At 40.0% G+C, this 15001-nt stretch overlaps 1 protein-coding gene across 2 annotated transcripts in view; it reads left to right on the top strand.

Annotated features, from left to right (window-relative positions):
• dtr (defective transmitter release) overlaps positions 1-15001 on the top strand; it is a 118716-nt gene that overhangs the window by 47202 nt on the left and 56513 nt on the right. For both annotated transcript variants that reach the window (XM_035372345.2, XM_035372346.2), the window contains one exon: positions 529-695. In XM_035372345.2, coding sequence (XP_035228236.1) covers positions 529-695 — 167 coding nt within the window. The remainder of the gene's footprint in view (positions 1-528; positions 696-15001) is intronic.

The raw sequence follows: 15001 nt of genomic DNA, 5'->3' as shown, positions 1-15001 counted from the left end.
ACATGCATAAAAGTTGATAGTTTGAATTATATACGTATTTTTCAGTTATCCGTGACCTACTTTACCTGTCTCAGACCAGATAATATTGTATAAGAGTATATTGTATAAGTTTTCGGTTATGCAGTCTCATGCAGTCAGTAGATTGCATCGTACAGAAACGCGAAAACTGTGCAATGCCCTCTCCGGGATTTAAACTTCGAACTTGTAACCGGGGGGGGGGATTTTAAAAAAAAGTTTTTTAAGTTTAAAAAACGTTTCAATTACGATGCAGTAAACGATGTACCGCTTTTAGCTTATTATTTATCTTAAGGTGGCAGCACTAAATTGTTGCTGTTTTATTCATTTCTTTTTTCTCGCCATTTTATAGTACCTTCGGATTTGAAAATAGCATTTTAGTTGAGCCATTTTAAAAAATATACAACTAACTAAAAGCAGTAGATCGCGTACTACATCATTATCAGTATCATTCATTTAAAATAAGATTTTTAAAAGATTGAAAGCTTACTACAGGTATTACTTTTTTAACAGGTTGTCTTCCCTGCTTAAGCACCCTCCAGATGAGCCACAACAAGCTGTGCTCCATTGAAGATATACAGCATTTAACGAAATGCCACACAATATCTGTGCTGGATCTCTCTTACAATGTGTTGGAAGATCCGGGAGTTCTAGATGTGTTTGCTGCCATGACATCTTTGGTAAGAGAAGGGGAGAAAATCAGAAATGTTTCATATTTTAATGGTTGCCCAAAAGGTTTTGGTAAACCCGCAGTTTCCCAAAATAAATTCAGAACTTTTATACGTCTAACAAAACCGCGAGATATTCTCGCTCGGTAGCACTGTATTTCTTCTGTGCGATTAAGCGTTTTACTAAAATACGCCACTAGTTGGCGTCTCTTCCTGAAGACCGCTCCTATTTGCGTAATCTGAAGTGTAAGGATCCTAAGTTTTACTAACGTTTATTTTATTTTAAATCTTTACTATCACTTCTTATTTTCTACTTCCGGCCAGAATTAAAAGCTTTAACTTATTTATGCAAATTTGTCTTGCTAATGCCAAGTACTTAAGTTGTGGCTTTTTGCCAAGCAAGAGAGAGGAAGGAGTTATTAGAAGCAGGCCACTGGCCATAGTAGTTTTACTCGTTTGCTGGTTGCCTTCAAGGCCAGAGGTTTAATCCTCTTGATAATTTTAAACGTATCGTAGTTTTAGCAGCTCTCTGTACTACATACGGATTTTTGTTAAATAACGGCCAATCTTGAAGTTAGGCACTTGTATATTAATCCAAAGTTAGTTTTAGTTAGAGTTTTTAGTTAGTATTTTTATATTCTTACGTTCAGACCACAAGTGGTTGGTCTCTGTATTCCGAAGTTCCGAAAATCGCTGTAAAGATAGAAAAATAAAGGGTTTCGTACACCCTTCCTGTGTGTATTGTCTACTTCACAATTTATTGAACATAGCTTTACTAAGCTCCCTGTTCCGAGTCAGGACAGTCCATGTTTCCAAAGCAAGTAAAGAGGAACACAAATCCTGATAGTGGCGCCCGACGAAGAAGTATAACCATGGCCGAGTTTCAAGAAGAACCTGTGGTGCCTGCAGAATCGGCTCAGAATCCAGAAATGCCAGCTGCCGCCCTGGAAGGATTTGGGTACATCGTCCAGACAATGCACGCATCGATGAAACCAGAAGCAACATTCAATGGAAACTCACCGGTAACCAGTTTTTTGGAAAAATTGGATGACCACTTCATGCTGTACCCAGTCCATGAATTCCAGAAAGTCACCTTAGCTACCAGCGCTTTGAGGGGCCAAGCGCTTAATTGGTTCAAATTTATAGGCAGAAGCCTTTTGGGTCAAGCGGGAAGTCCCACCTATACTTACGAAAATTTCAAGACTGCCTTAGTAAAAGCCTTCCCTGTCGTAAGAAATCGTTCCAAATTAGAAGCGGAACTCTTCAGCATATACCAGAAATCTCTCAAGCTTTATTTTAAGAAAAATTCACGTCTTTAAACTCTTGTATGGAAGCCGTCCGGAACCTGAGATAATCCAAGTGATTTTGCCGAGGTTACTTCCCCAAGTACAAGACTTTATTGAATTAAGGAATCCGACTACACTGGAAAAGTTATTTGAGCTAGCAATCCAATTTGAAAGTAGAAGAACGGCGGACATTGAAAGAAGACGCCAGTATGAGCAACGAAGCCAATTTGGTGCGCCAAGACCACAGCAAAGGCCAGAACACGGAAGCAAATCGAATCAGTGGGCAAGGAAACCTGAGTATCCAAAAACAACCGGCGAACGTCGACAGTTCAATAGTAAGCCAGAAAAAAAGTCTGAAGGCCAGCGGAGAAAGAAGGAAGGCATGGAAAGGAAGAAACAAAATTTAAACTAAAACGGATTTCTGCTGACGGGAGGGTGCAGAAATCCGAAGGCCAAGAAAATCCCTCTTCCTTTAAGTTAAATGCAGTTATTGTGAAAAATTTGACTCTTCCGAAGATTGAAGTTCTGGTGAACAACATCCCAGCCACTGCACTCCTGGATACAGGCGCGCAGTGTTCCTGTGTGGCAGAAGATTTTTTTAGGAAGTATTTCCGTAGATACCGCATATATAATTCGGATAATACGACAGTGTTAGCTGCGCAGGGAGAAAGATGCAAGTGCATAGGTAAATTACCATTATATATTCGTATCAAGGACGAGCAAGTAAAGATCATGTTTTTTATCGTAAAATATTTACAAGCACATGTCATTTTAGGGATAGATTTTCTTTCAGAGGCAGAAGCAACGCTGGATTTTAACGAAGCGTCCCTTAAGCTGACGATGAAACCAGTTCGAGAAGAAAAAAGAGAACCACCGACGTTAAACCTCGACCACCTGCCTAAGGAAGAGCAACAAAAAATTCGACAAGTGGTAAGTGAATTTGCTTCGTTATTTAGTGATATTCCCGGATTTACTCAAGTTACTAATCATAGTATCGACACCGGAGATTCACTGCCAGTTCGCCACAAACCATATCGGTATGATAAGAATAAAGAGTGGCACATTCGAGATATGTTACGTAAAAAGATCATAACGCCCATCTCAAGTAGTTATGCTAGCCCGGTTGTGTTACGTAAGAAAAATAATGACTATCCGGTAACACATCCGAAAAGGTGGCGTTTTGCAATTGACTATCGTAAATTAAACTCCATGACTAAATATCCGGTGTATCCATTACCTATTATTGAAGAAATTCTAAGGAACATAACTTCTACCAAATATATGACTACGTTAGACTTAACGACTGGTTATTTTCAAATAGGGGTTAATCCGGAAGATGTGCCTAAGACTGCTTTTATAACCAAGTCTGGCACTTATGCATTCTTGCGTATGCCGTTTGGCCTTTCAGGGGCACCGGCAACATTTCAGCGATGTATGGATATTGTGCTAAGGCCTGTTCTAGGAAAGACCACATTTATCTATTTAGACGATATCATTATTACTAGTGATAATATGGATCAACATGTACAGGATTTAAGACAGGTGTTTTCATTATTAAATGAGGCCGGTCTAAAAGTTAATGTCGAAAAGTGAAAATTTGCAGTCCCTGAATTAAAATACTTAGATTACAAAATATCTCAGAAAGGAATCGAGACGGACGAATATAAATAATAGTTGTGCAAAAGTATCCACCGCCAAATACGGCGAAGAAGCTCTCTTCTTTTCTAGGACTTTGTTCATATTATAGGTCCTTTATAAAAGATTTTGCAGCTATCGCTGAGCCATTGTTAAAATTAAAAAGGAAAAAGTCAAGATTCTCGTGGACGGCCGAAGCCAATAGTGCTTTCGAAAAATTAAAGCAAGCATTAACGCAAGCCCCTGTTTTGAAATTTCCTGAAAATGATGAGAATTTAGAAATTTCAGCGGATGCTTCGGATTATGCGGTAGGAGCGGTACTTTCGCAAAATCAGCAGCCCGTGGCATTTTTTGTAGAACTTTAAATCAAACACAAAGAAATTATTCCGCGACTGAGAGAGAGGCACTTGCAGTTCTGTTAGCAGTGCAAAAGTTCCGAGTCTATTTTAGAAGGGCGCCAATAACAGTGTATTCTGATCATGCGGCGGTAACTAGATTGTACTCAGGGAAAAACTTATCCCCAAGGTTAATAAGATGGGCACTCAAGTTACAAGAGTATAATCTGGTAATCAAGCACGCCTCCGGAAAGGAAAATATCGTAGCAGATGCCCTATCCAGAATAAAAATAGATGAAGAAGGTAATACTGTAAAAGTGGCAATACTCACAGCATGTACGATGCATTCCCGAGAAACTGTAATAACCGAACTGGGTAAGAATCCTGAATTTAAAAATATTTATGAGTATTTAAAGGACCCTGAAAATTTTAGCCACCAAGATATTGTGGCGATAAGAAATAGGGCGGCCCATTACGAACTAATAGATGGTCTATTATTTTATACAAAAACTACGAATTCCAACAACGAATTTCGACTTGTTATCCCAGCTAGCCTTAGATTAAATATACTGCAGGAGTTACACGACTCCCCTTTAACTTCTCATGCTGATATTCGAAAAACCATTCAACGCGTACGCGAAGCAGTTTATTTTCCTGAGCTGCAAAAGTTAACAAGGGCGTATGTCCAGTCCTGCCCAACATGTCAAGCAGTTAATTATATTAATTTCCGCCCGGCCGGGTTTCTAAATAGCATTAAATCCGAATTTCCAAATGAAATAATTGGCATCGATTTATTGGGCCCTTTCCCAAAAAGTCAGTTAAATAAAAGTCGCTATCTCCTTGTTATGGTTGATCGTTTTAGTAAGTGGACCGAAATTGTTCCCTTAAAACGAGCCTCCGCGAAATTAGTTACTGATTCTATTTTAAATAAATATATTTTAAAATACGGGGCGCCCCTAAAAGTTATATCGGATAATGGTCCTCAATTTGTAAGTAATATATTTGAAGACATGTGCCAAAAACTGGGCATACGTCATTTAAAAATGGTCCCGTATCGGCCGCAATCAAATATAGCGGAACGGGTCAATAGAAATATAGTGAAAATTATCCGTAGTTATGTTAAAATTTTTCATAAAAGCTGGGATAGCTATGTCAATGAATTAGCTTTCGCCCTTAGGACCGCAAAACATGATGCGACGGGCAAAACTCCTGCTGAGTTATTTTTAGGCAGAAAGAATATAACGCCGTTAGATAAATTATTTTATGTTCAATAAAGAGCCCCAGAATTTAAAATGGGCGATATAGAAAAATTAATTAAAGAAGCAAAAAAGAACACTGAAGTAGCACAAAGGAAACAGAAGCTCTATTACGATATGAAACGACGGGGAGTAACTTATAAAGTAGGGGATGAAGTGTTAAAAATTAAGTATTCACTTTCTTCAGCACCAGAAGATAAAACTGCCAAATTTTATCCACGATTTGAAGGACCATATGTCATAGAAAAAATAACTCAGGCTGTAGTGGTGTTAAAAGCCAGGAATGGTGATACCTGCACCGCAAACGTTGACCAGATAAAACCATTTTATAATCGTAATAAAATGCCAATATTTCAAGATCTTTTGCAGTATCCGGCACGGCAGGCACAAGCTCCAGATGTGGAACAACGGCAATCACAAGGGCAAGCCATGAGTAGACAGGAGCAATTGAAAAGAAAGTTCCCCCCGTTGGAAAACTGAAGGTAACAAGAAAAAGAAGCCGTTCCACCGACCAGAAAAGAGAGGGCACGACCACCCCCAGAATGAAGGAGGGAGAAGTACGACTAATGCAAAGAGAGCCAGGAAAAATGACAGCAACTATAACCCGGCTCCAAAACGGAAGATCTACCCATCGGTAGGAGTCTACGCAGCAAATGTCGACGAATTGATAAAGGAAGACCAGGCTGCAGATGCAAAGAAGCAAGAAAAATTTGAACAGCCAGCAACGAGATCCAGGCAAGAACGAGAGACAGTTGTCCCGGTTCCGCCAAGACCAGCTGCCATCAAATGGCCGAGACCACAGGCAGAGGTTAAAAAGAAGGTCTTCAAGGGTGACCGAACTGGAAGGAAAAGAAAGCTCATGGAGGAAGGAACCGAAGGGCGAACCCGCACAAGACGAAAGATCAATCAGACTGTAGTCTTCGCCACTTTCCAAGCCTGGGCAGAAAAAAGGATGTCTGAATATCACAAAGATAAGTAAAACTTTATGTTACTTTGAAACCTTAAGTTAATTTTTCATTCTTACTGCAAGTGGCAGAATTCAAGAAGTTTTACCTCATATGAGGCCTATCTTTATCGCCAAAAAGGCGAGAAATGAGTTGTTACCTATTTTGGTACTATGTTTTTCAATTACTCGCGAGTAAAACTAAAATTAATGTATAATAGGAATGTGTAAATACTTGAATATTGTAAAAGCATTGATAATCTTTGAGAAAGGTACCTTAAGAAAATTGTAAAAATTATTGTATAAAATTTTATTTAAAAGATTCTGGCAAGAAAGAAGTTTCAGTCTGAAAGACTTTTGAAATGGAGTATTTCAATGTAGAAGAATTGGCACTTGCTTGGAAAAGAACAGAAGTTAACAATGTACTACTAATGTATGTTTTAAAATGCGTAAAATTAACGGCATGTTAATATGTCCTTATATACAATGTGAGTTGTTATTTTAAAAATTAAGAAATACTGTGATATGTTAAAAGTGAAAATATTAGAGTAATGCCAAAAATTTTTACTTATTCGTGTGACTGTAAAAAGAGCAAATTATTGTGAATATGTGTTAAAGGTTGAATGAATGTAGTTAGGCTCTCTGACGCTACACTTCAGAGTTAGCCACTTTTCAGAATAGTACTTCAGGGTTTAGAGATGAATATAAGGTGTGTTCTGAGGTCTTGCTATGTGGAATTTTAACACGTTAGTGTTTTGATTGCAGGCGGTAGTGTTGAACACTTGTACATAGACACGCTCGTGTTTGGTGTTTTCCTTTACAACACATGTCAGAGAGCACGGGGAGATAATTAAATAACGTCATGAATGAAATAAGAATGTTAAAAGAGAAATATAAGTATTCATGTTACTTGCCATTTAATTGTGTAACATTTCATTAAACTCTCTGGAAGCAACCAGATTTCAACTAAGAAACTCCTGTTTATAGATGCAGTACAGATGAAAAATCTTGTCCATGGAGTTGATAATGTAAAAACGACTTTTTTTTTTAAATTTCTAGTTTCTAGTGAGAAATGTTTGTAAAAGATTGGCCTCGCGTTAGATTCTAGAGCTAAAAGTTTTCAACAAGGTCGTTTTAGACCTCAGTTTCAAACTAATTAACTCTGGCGGGAAGTATGTAAGGATCCTAAGTTTTACTAACGTTTATTTTATTTTAAATATTTACTACCACTTCTTATTTTCTACTTCCGGCCAGAATTAAAAACTTTAACTTATTTATGCAAATTTTCTTGCTAACGCCAAGTACTTAAGTTGTGGCTTTTTGCCAAGCAAGAGAGAGGAAAAAGTTATTAGAAGCAGGCCGCTGGCCATAGTAGTTTTACTCGTTTGCTGGTTGCCTTCAAGGCCAGAGGTTTAATCCTCTTGATAATTTTAAACGTATCATAGTTTTAGCAGCTCTCTGTACTACATACGGATTTTTGTTAAATAACGGCCAATCTTGAAGTTAGGCACTTGTATATTAATCCAAAGTTAGTTTTAGTTAGAGTTTTTAGTTAGTATTTTTATATTCTTACGTTCAGACCACAAGTGGTTGGTCTCTATATTCCGAAGTTCCGAAAATCGCTGTAAAGATAGAAAAATAAAGGGTTTCGTATACCCTTCCTGTGTGTATTGTCTACTTCACAATTTATTGAACATAGCTTTAGTAAGCTCCCTGTTCCGAGTCAGGACAGTTCATGTTTCCAAAGCAAGTAAAGAGGAACACGAATCCTGATAGAAGCATCTGACGAAATTTCTTCGTAGCCTTCCGGAAATTAAATTTTAGCACAGGAGCTTCTATTAGAGCCTGTTTTAAATTTTCATATGCCGTATTGGCCTCGGCTGTAGAAGTAAACCGCGTTTCCTTTCTTTTTAACTGTGACAATGGCTCGGATATTTGAGCGAAGTCTTTAGTTAAACCTATAAGATGAACACATACCTAAGAATGAAGACAGTTTCTTTGTAATATTTCATGGAGGGTAACTTTTAATTGCAACTATTTATTTATTTATTTAGGACGCAGTCCGGCCCGCCTGAAGAGCGAATCTCATCTTATGACACGAAGGAGCTGCGCCCATATTACACAACACACACACACACACAAAAAAAAAAAAAAAAAAAGTATTACAAAGAACAAAAAAAAAAAAAAAATACAATTACATATTAATACATGGTCTGCCACTTTGATTATTGCATAATCAAGTCCATCAGGGCCTGGGGCTTGTTTCCGTGGAAGATAATTGAAAATTTGTGAAATATCTTTGGAAGTAAAGGCAGGGTGTCCGCCGATAACATCGCGGACGAAAACGTCGCGGAGAAAACAACGCAAGGCAAAAACGTCGTGCTACAAAACATCGTGGGAGAACACATCGCAAAGAGAAAACATCGCAGTTCTAAGACATCGTGGTACAAAACATCGTCGTCGAAAATAAAGCAGTTCAAAAACTTTGCAGTTTAAAAACATCGTCGTCGAAAATATCGTGGTAAAAAGTAAAGTATCTACAAATCATCGCATGACGATAACATCGCAGACATGCTTTTTTCAGGCTTTAATAACTTTAAATGGATATTCCCATAATGATTTGTGAGCGCAAGATGTAAAGAAGGATAATTTTTACTTTCATATTTTTTATTAAATATTAAATTTTTGCTGAGAAAATAAGAAGAAAACTTAAGCATAGAAAATTAATGCAACTTATAGCACTTAATTGAATTTTAAATCGACATAGTTAACTAAGAAAGACCATTAATAAATAATTTTTTATAAAGATTTTACAGGTAATTTTTCATAAAAAGTATAATCTATTAAGTTCCATTTAATTTTCTATGCTTAAGTTTCCTTCTTATTTTTTCAGCAAAAATTTATTAGTTAATAAAAAAATGTGAAAGTAAAAATTATCCTTCCTTACATCACTTGCGCTCACAAATCATTATGGGAATATCCATTTACAGTTATTAAAGCCTGAAAGAAATATGAAAAATAAGCATGTCTGCGATGTTATCGTCATGCGATGATTTGTAGATACTTTATTTTTTACCACGATATTTTCGACGGCGATGTTTTTAAACTGTGCGAAGTTTTTGAACCGCTTTATTTTCGACGACGATGTTTTGTACCATGATGTTTTAGAACTGCGATGTTTTCTCCCACGATGTTTTCTAGCACGACGTTTTCGTCCGCGATGTTTTTGCTGCGGTTTTTGGCTGTAACCTAAAGGCAGTATCCGGTGGTGTCATCTCTGATGGTGCGTTGAGTAGACGCATCCTTGTCTGGGTCACTTTGAAGAAAAGGGCTTGGAAAATACTGGCGGTGTTAGCTGCTATGCTGGCTGTGCTATTTGTGGAATAGGGTTGAATAGGAATTTCAGAAGGCTGATATATTTTTTGAGTAGCAGTTTTATGTAATATGCAGTACGGGTTGGTGTTAGTGGTGCAGAAGGTTCTCCTTCTGGAGACCTTGTCGGCCAGGATATGTTTTTTATAACTAGCTCAATTACTCAGGTTGGATTGAAGATGTTAATATTAGTATTGTTACGAATTTGGTATTTAAAAAGGCTAATGTTAGTTCAATTATAAATTAAATGGTTTTATTTCTCGCGCAGTGCAGCGCGTGACGAATATTAAAAGAAAGCTAAGCCGGAAAATTGAAAATACAAGAGCGCGTGCATTAAATAAATAAATATCTCTTTTTGATTTCCAGAAAGTACTAGAAAATTCTAGCGCGTGATTTTAAAATCTTATAAAACGAGGAAAACATCTCAGTTCGTAGGTAGTTGCTTAGTTTGTTGTTGTTTAGAAAACTGCTGTTGTTGGTTGTAGCGAATTCGCTGATTAGCGTTCTTTAGCTGTTTTGAATTACGTTCTATTGGACATTTGAGTAGTTAAAAGATAACTACTGTGAGATATTGTAATACTGCATGATAATTTGAGAAAATTTAAGCATTTTTGTTGTGATAATAATAAATTTTTGTTCATTTTTCATCGGACTTGTGCATTCATTTCATAACGAACCCGTAAGCACGTAAAAATTTTTGGTGTCAGGAGTGGGGTTTGAATGCCAATCACAAGAGCGATGGAAGAGCAGTTAAGACAGCTGATATCAGCCTTTGCTGCATTTAAAGAGGAAATGAAAACGGGCCAGCAAGAGATGAAAGCGGGACAGAAATCAGTTCAGGAAAAGTTGGAAGCTGTACAAGTAAAGATTGAAGAAGGTCAAGACGAAATGAAAAGAGAAATTGCTTGCATAATAGAAACCAAATTTGAGGCTATGGAAGGCAAAATTGACACTGTTGAAGCTAAAGTTGGACAAATAGAAGAAAGAGTTTCTTTGGTAAAAGAACAAATAGAAGAAAGAATTTCTTCTGTAAAAGAGCGTATAGAAGACAGAGTTTCTGCCGTCGAACAACAAATTGATGATAGGGTTTCTGCTGCCGTCGCCAAAGAAGTTGACAGCCTAAAGAAGTGCATAGCGACGGCAGGAAACAATTCTGAAGGTTTCAAATTTTTATCGATGCCTGCTCTTTCCGTTCTGAAACTATCTACATATAATGGGAAGACCTCCTGGCAAGTGTATAGGACACAATTTTCTATCGTTGCGGATGCGAATGGATGGGATTCCCAAGCTAAGGCCTGTCATCTCGCCGCTTCTCTGAGAGCAGACGCAGCGGATATCCTGCAGACGCTTCCTGAAAATCAAAGGCTAGATTTCGAAGCTCTATCCGGCGCTTTGGAGCTGCGCTTCGGCGAGAAATGTTTAAAAGACTACAGCAGGCTCCAATTAAAATCCCGTCAACAGAAGCTCACCGAAACGCTTCAGGTGCTCGCCACGGATGTTGAAAGGCTGTCACATCTCGCCTTTTCGGAGTGCCCGACAGAAACGAGGGAAATCCTGTCCCTGCAACATTTCATCGATGGCATCCGGGACCCTGAAATACAGAAAGCACTGCGAATGGCGGATGTTAAAGATCTGAAAAGCGCTTTAGTGTACGCCATGAAATTTGAGGCAGCCCAGCAAGCCACCCGTCGAGACCGCCATCCAGTCAGAGCTGCTCAAGTCCAGGAGCCAGGGGATCTAGTCACTGCTCGTCTAGACGATTTAACTAGACAACTGAACCCCTTGAGACGGAATATTGGTGACAAGAAACCGACCGTAAAGTGCTGGAACTGCGGTGCTGAAGGTCACATACGACGAAACTGCAGAACACCCCAGGGCACGGATGCTAAGACCGCTCCTAACAAACAGCAGGGAAACTAATTAGTGGCCATCTCGCGGGGCGGAGGTTGCCAGATCATGAAAAGCCCCAGTTTAAAGCGCTTCAGATTTCTGCAGTGAGAGGCGGCAGTAATGGACTTTTTATAATAAGACATATTAATGGAGTTCCCTGCAATATGACTATAGATACAGGAGCCAATGTTACCATCATCCGAAAAGATTTGGCTCAACAATTAGGAAGCAAACTTATCTGGACGCCGCCCTGCGTTACCCTCCAGACTGTGTTCGGTGAGAAGATCGATATCGCGGGGAAAGTAAACGTTAACATCACGTTTGGAAGTGCCGCTTACCATCACATGGCATATGTAGCAGACGTTACAGATCCTTGCATACTCGAATTAGACTTTTTAAGGATATATAATTTTTCCTTGGACTTTAAAAATAACGAATTGCATTCTGCGTCTGAGGACATAACATTATTTGGAATTAATAATGAAGAAGTTAAATCTGTCCACAGAATCATAGCACAAGACAATATCACAATACCGGCAAGAACAGAAATTTTACTCCCTGGATCTATAGCCGAAAACAGAGATTTCCGCTACGGCATCATAGAATATCCCAATAACTGTAATAGCCCGAAAGGAGTACTAGTAGCCTCAACACTCGTCGACCTATCGAGAATGGTTATCCTGGTGAGAGTTGCCAATGTAACTGAGAAGGCGAGAGTTATTAAGAAAAGCGACGTGGTTGCAGCATGAACTCCAGTAACCAGCGTTGAAAGAAAGAGCAAAATCCGAGAATCCGTGTCCTCAGAGAGCCTTACATCGGAGTTATTGCAGAATGCGCAATTAAACGATGAAGAGAAGAATGCTGCCGATCGCGTGATTAAAGCTCTTCAAGTTGTTTTCTCCCGCTCGTCTTCTGACGTGTGTCGAACTAGTTTGACACACCATAGAATCGATACCGGCGATCATCCCCCGATCAAGCAACATCCTAGACGCCTACCGTTTGCTAAACAGGAAGAGGTACGAACACTTTTAAAGGATATGGAAGAAGGCGATGTCATCGAGCCTTCAACAAGTCCATGGGCATCTCCCATCGTTCTCGTCAGAAAGAAAGACGGCTCAACAAGATTTTGCGTTGACTATCGCCGGTTGAATGAGGTTACGAAGAAAGACAGTTACCCTCTTCCTAGAATTGAAGACATTCTGGACACTCTTTCTGGAAGCAAGTGGTTCTTAACACTTGATTTAAAGAGTGGGTATTGGCAGGTAGAAATACACCCTGATGACCGAGAAAAGACGGCATTTACTACGGGACAAGGGCTTTGGCAATTCAAGGTGATGCCGTTTGGACTGTGTAATGCGCCGGCAACATTCGAACGTCTTATGGAGACTGTTTTATAAGGCCTTTCCTACAAAGCCTGCCTGATATACCTGTACGACATCATCATCGTCGGAAAGAGTTTTGAAGAACATTTAGAAAATCTTAGGAAGGTGCTTCAGAAACTGAAAGAAGCCAATCTGAAGCTGAGTCCCGCTAAATGCAAATTGTTCCGAAAGGAAGTGACTTACCTGGGAATGTCATCTCTGCAGAAGGTGTACGCACGGATCCTGAAAAGGTATCAGCGGTTAAATCCTGGACACGTCCCGAAAATGTCCATCAGCTGAGAAGCTTCCTAGGGCTTTGCACCTACTATAGGAGATTCGTGAAGGACTTTTCTTCCATCGCAAGACGAGCAAGCAAACGTTCTTGTGGGCAAAAGAATGCGAGGATGCATTTAACAACTTAAAGGAAGCTTTAACATCTGCTCCAATCCTGACGTATCCTCAGCTCGACAGACCATTTATTCTCGACACGGACGCAAGCAATGAAAGTGTCGGTGCGGTTTTGTCCCAAGAAATAGACGGTCAAGAACGTGTAGTGGCGTACTGGGGCAAGTGCCTGTCCAAACCGGAGAGGAATTACTGTGTCACCAGGAAAGAGTTGCTCGCCATAGTCAAAGCTGTAGAACGGTTCCATCACTATCTATACGGCAGAAAATGCCTGCTCCGCACCGATCATGCATTATTGACCTGGCTTTTAAATTTCAAGAATCCTGAGGGTCAAATAGCCAGGTGGATACAGAGACTCCAAGAATATGACATCACTATCCGTCATCGTAAGGGATCATCACACGGAAACGCCGACGCCCTGTCTAGAAGACCTTGCCAAGAAAGCTGCCGATATTGTTCCAGGGTGGAAGCGAAATACGAGCTGCTGACTCCGGTCGCAAGACAAATTACAACATCAACATCGGCTGATCGAGACCCGTGGAGTGATGATGAAGTCAGGAAAGACCAGCTGAAAGACCGCGACATTAGACCCATAATTGATTTAATGGAGTCATCAAACAGAAAGCCTACCTGGCAGGACATTTCTATCTGTAGTTCTACAACCAAACAATATTGGGCACTCTGGGATTCACTTCACATCCGAAACGGCGTCTTATACCGGAAATTCGAATCGGATGATGGGAAGACGTTTCGATGGCAACTTATACTTCCAAGATCCCGCATTCCTGATGTCCTTAAAGAATTACATAGCAGCCCTACAGGAGGTCACTACAGGAGGAATAATGAAGACCTTCCAGAGAGTTCGTGAGCGCTTTTACTGGAATAATGCAAAGGATGACGTGCAAAAGTGGTGCCGATCTTGCGATGCCTGTGCAGGTCGGAAAAGACCAAGGAGACGCAGCCGAGGCAAGCTGCAACGTTACAACGTAGGCGCGCCTTTTGAACGTATCGCCTTTGATATCCTGGGACCTCTGCCACGAACTGCTGATGGCAACAAATACATACTCGTTGTCATTGATTACTTCACCAAGTGGCCTGAAGCTTATGCTATTCCTGATCAAGAGGCTGTCACAGTAGCTGAGGTAATGATACAGCGCTGGATTTCCAGGTTCGGAGTGCCTCTTCATTTACATTCCGATGAGGGAAGGAATTTTGCCTCGGCAGTAATCAAAGAACTATGCAAACTACTCGGCATTGACAAAACTCAAATGACGCCATTGCATCCCCAGTCGGACGGCATGGTAGAGAGGTTCAATCGAACCATCCTTAATAACCTCTCATTAATGGTTTCCAGAAACCAACAGGACTGGGACAAGAAACTACCACTCTTTTTACTGGCTTACCGTAGTGCTGTCCACGAGACTACCGGCTATTCTCCATCACAGATGCTCTTCGGTCGTGACCTTCGTCTGCCTTGTGATCTATTGTTTGGCCGCCCTCCGGATGCTCCTTCTTCGTCTGAGGAATATATTCAAGATCTCCAGGCCCGGTTTGAAGTGATGCACAACTTTGCACGAGAGCGAGTCAACTTGGCGACGGAGAAGTTGAAGACCCTGTACGACACAATAGCTACTGAACATCAATTCCACGAAGGAGACAAGGTGTGGTTGTGGAATCCGACTCGACGGAAAGGGCTTTGTTCGAAATTACAGTCACCTTGGGATGGCCCGTTACACAGTCCTAAACAGGCTGAATGACGTCGTGGTTCGGATTCGTAAGTCTTCGAACTCTAAACCTAAAGTCGTTCATTACGACAGATTAGCGCATTACTATGG

Source organism: Stegodyphus dumicola, chromosome 9, assembly GCF_044657685.1.
Source record: "Stegodyphus dumicola isolate Sdum_Otavi_A_Nest chromosome 9, ASM4465768v1".
Lineage (NCBI taxonomy): Eukaryota > Metazoa > Arthropoda > Arachnida > Araneae > Eresidae > Stegodyphus > Stegodyphus dumicola.
This window is presented reverse-complemented; position numbering and strand designations above follow the sequence as displayed.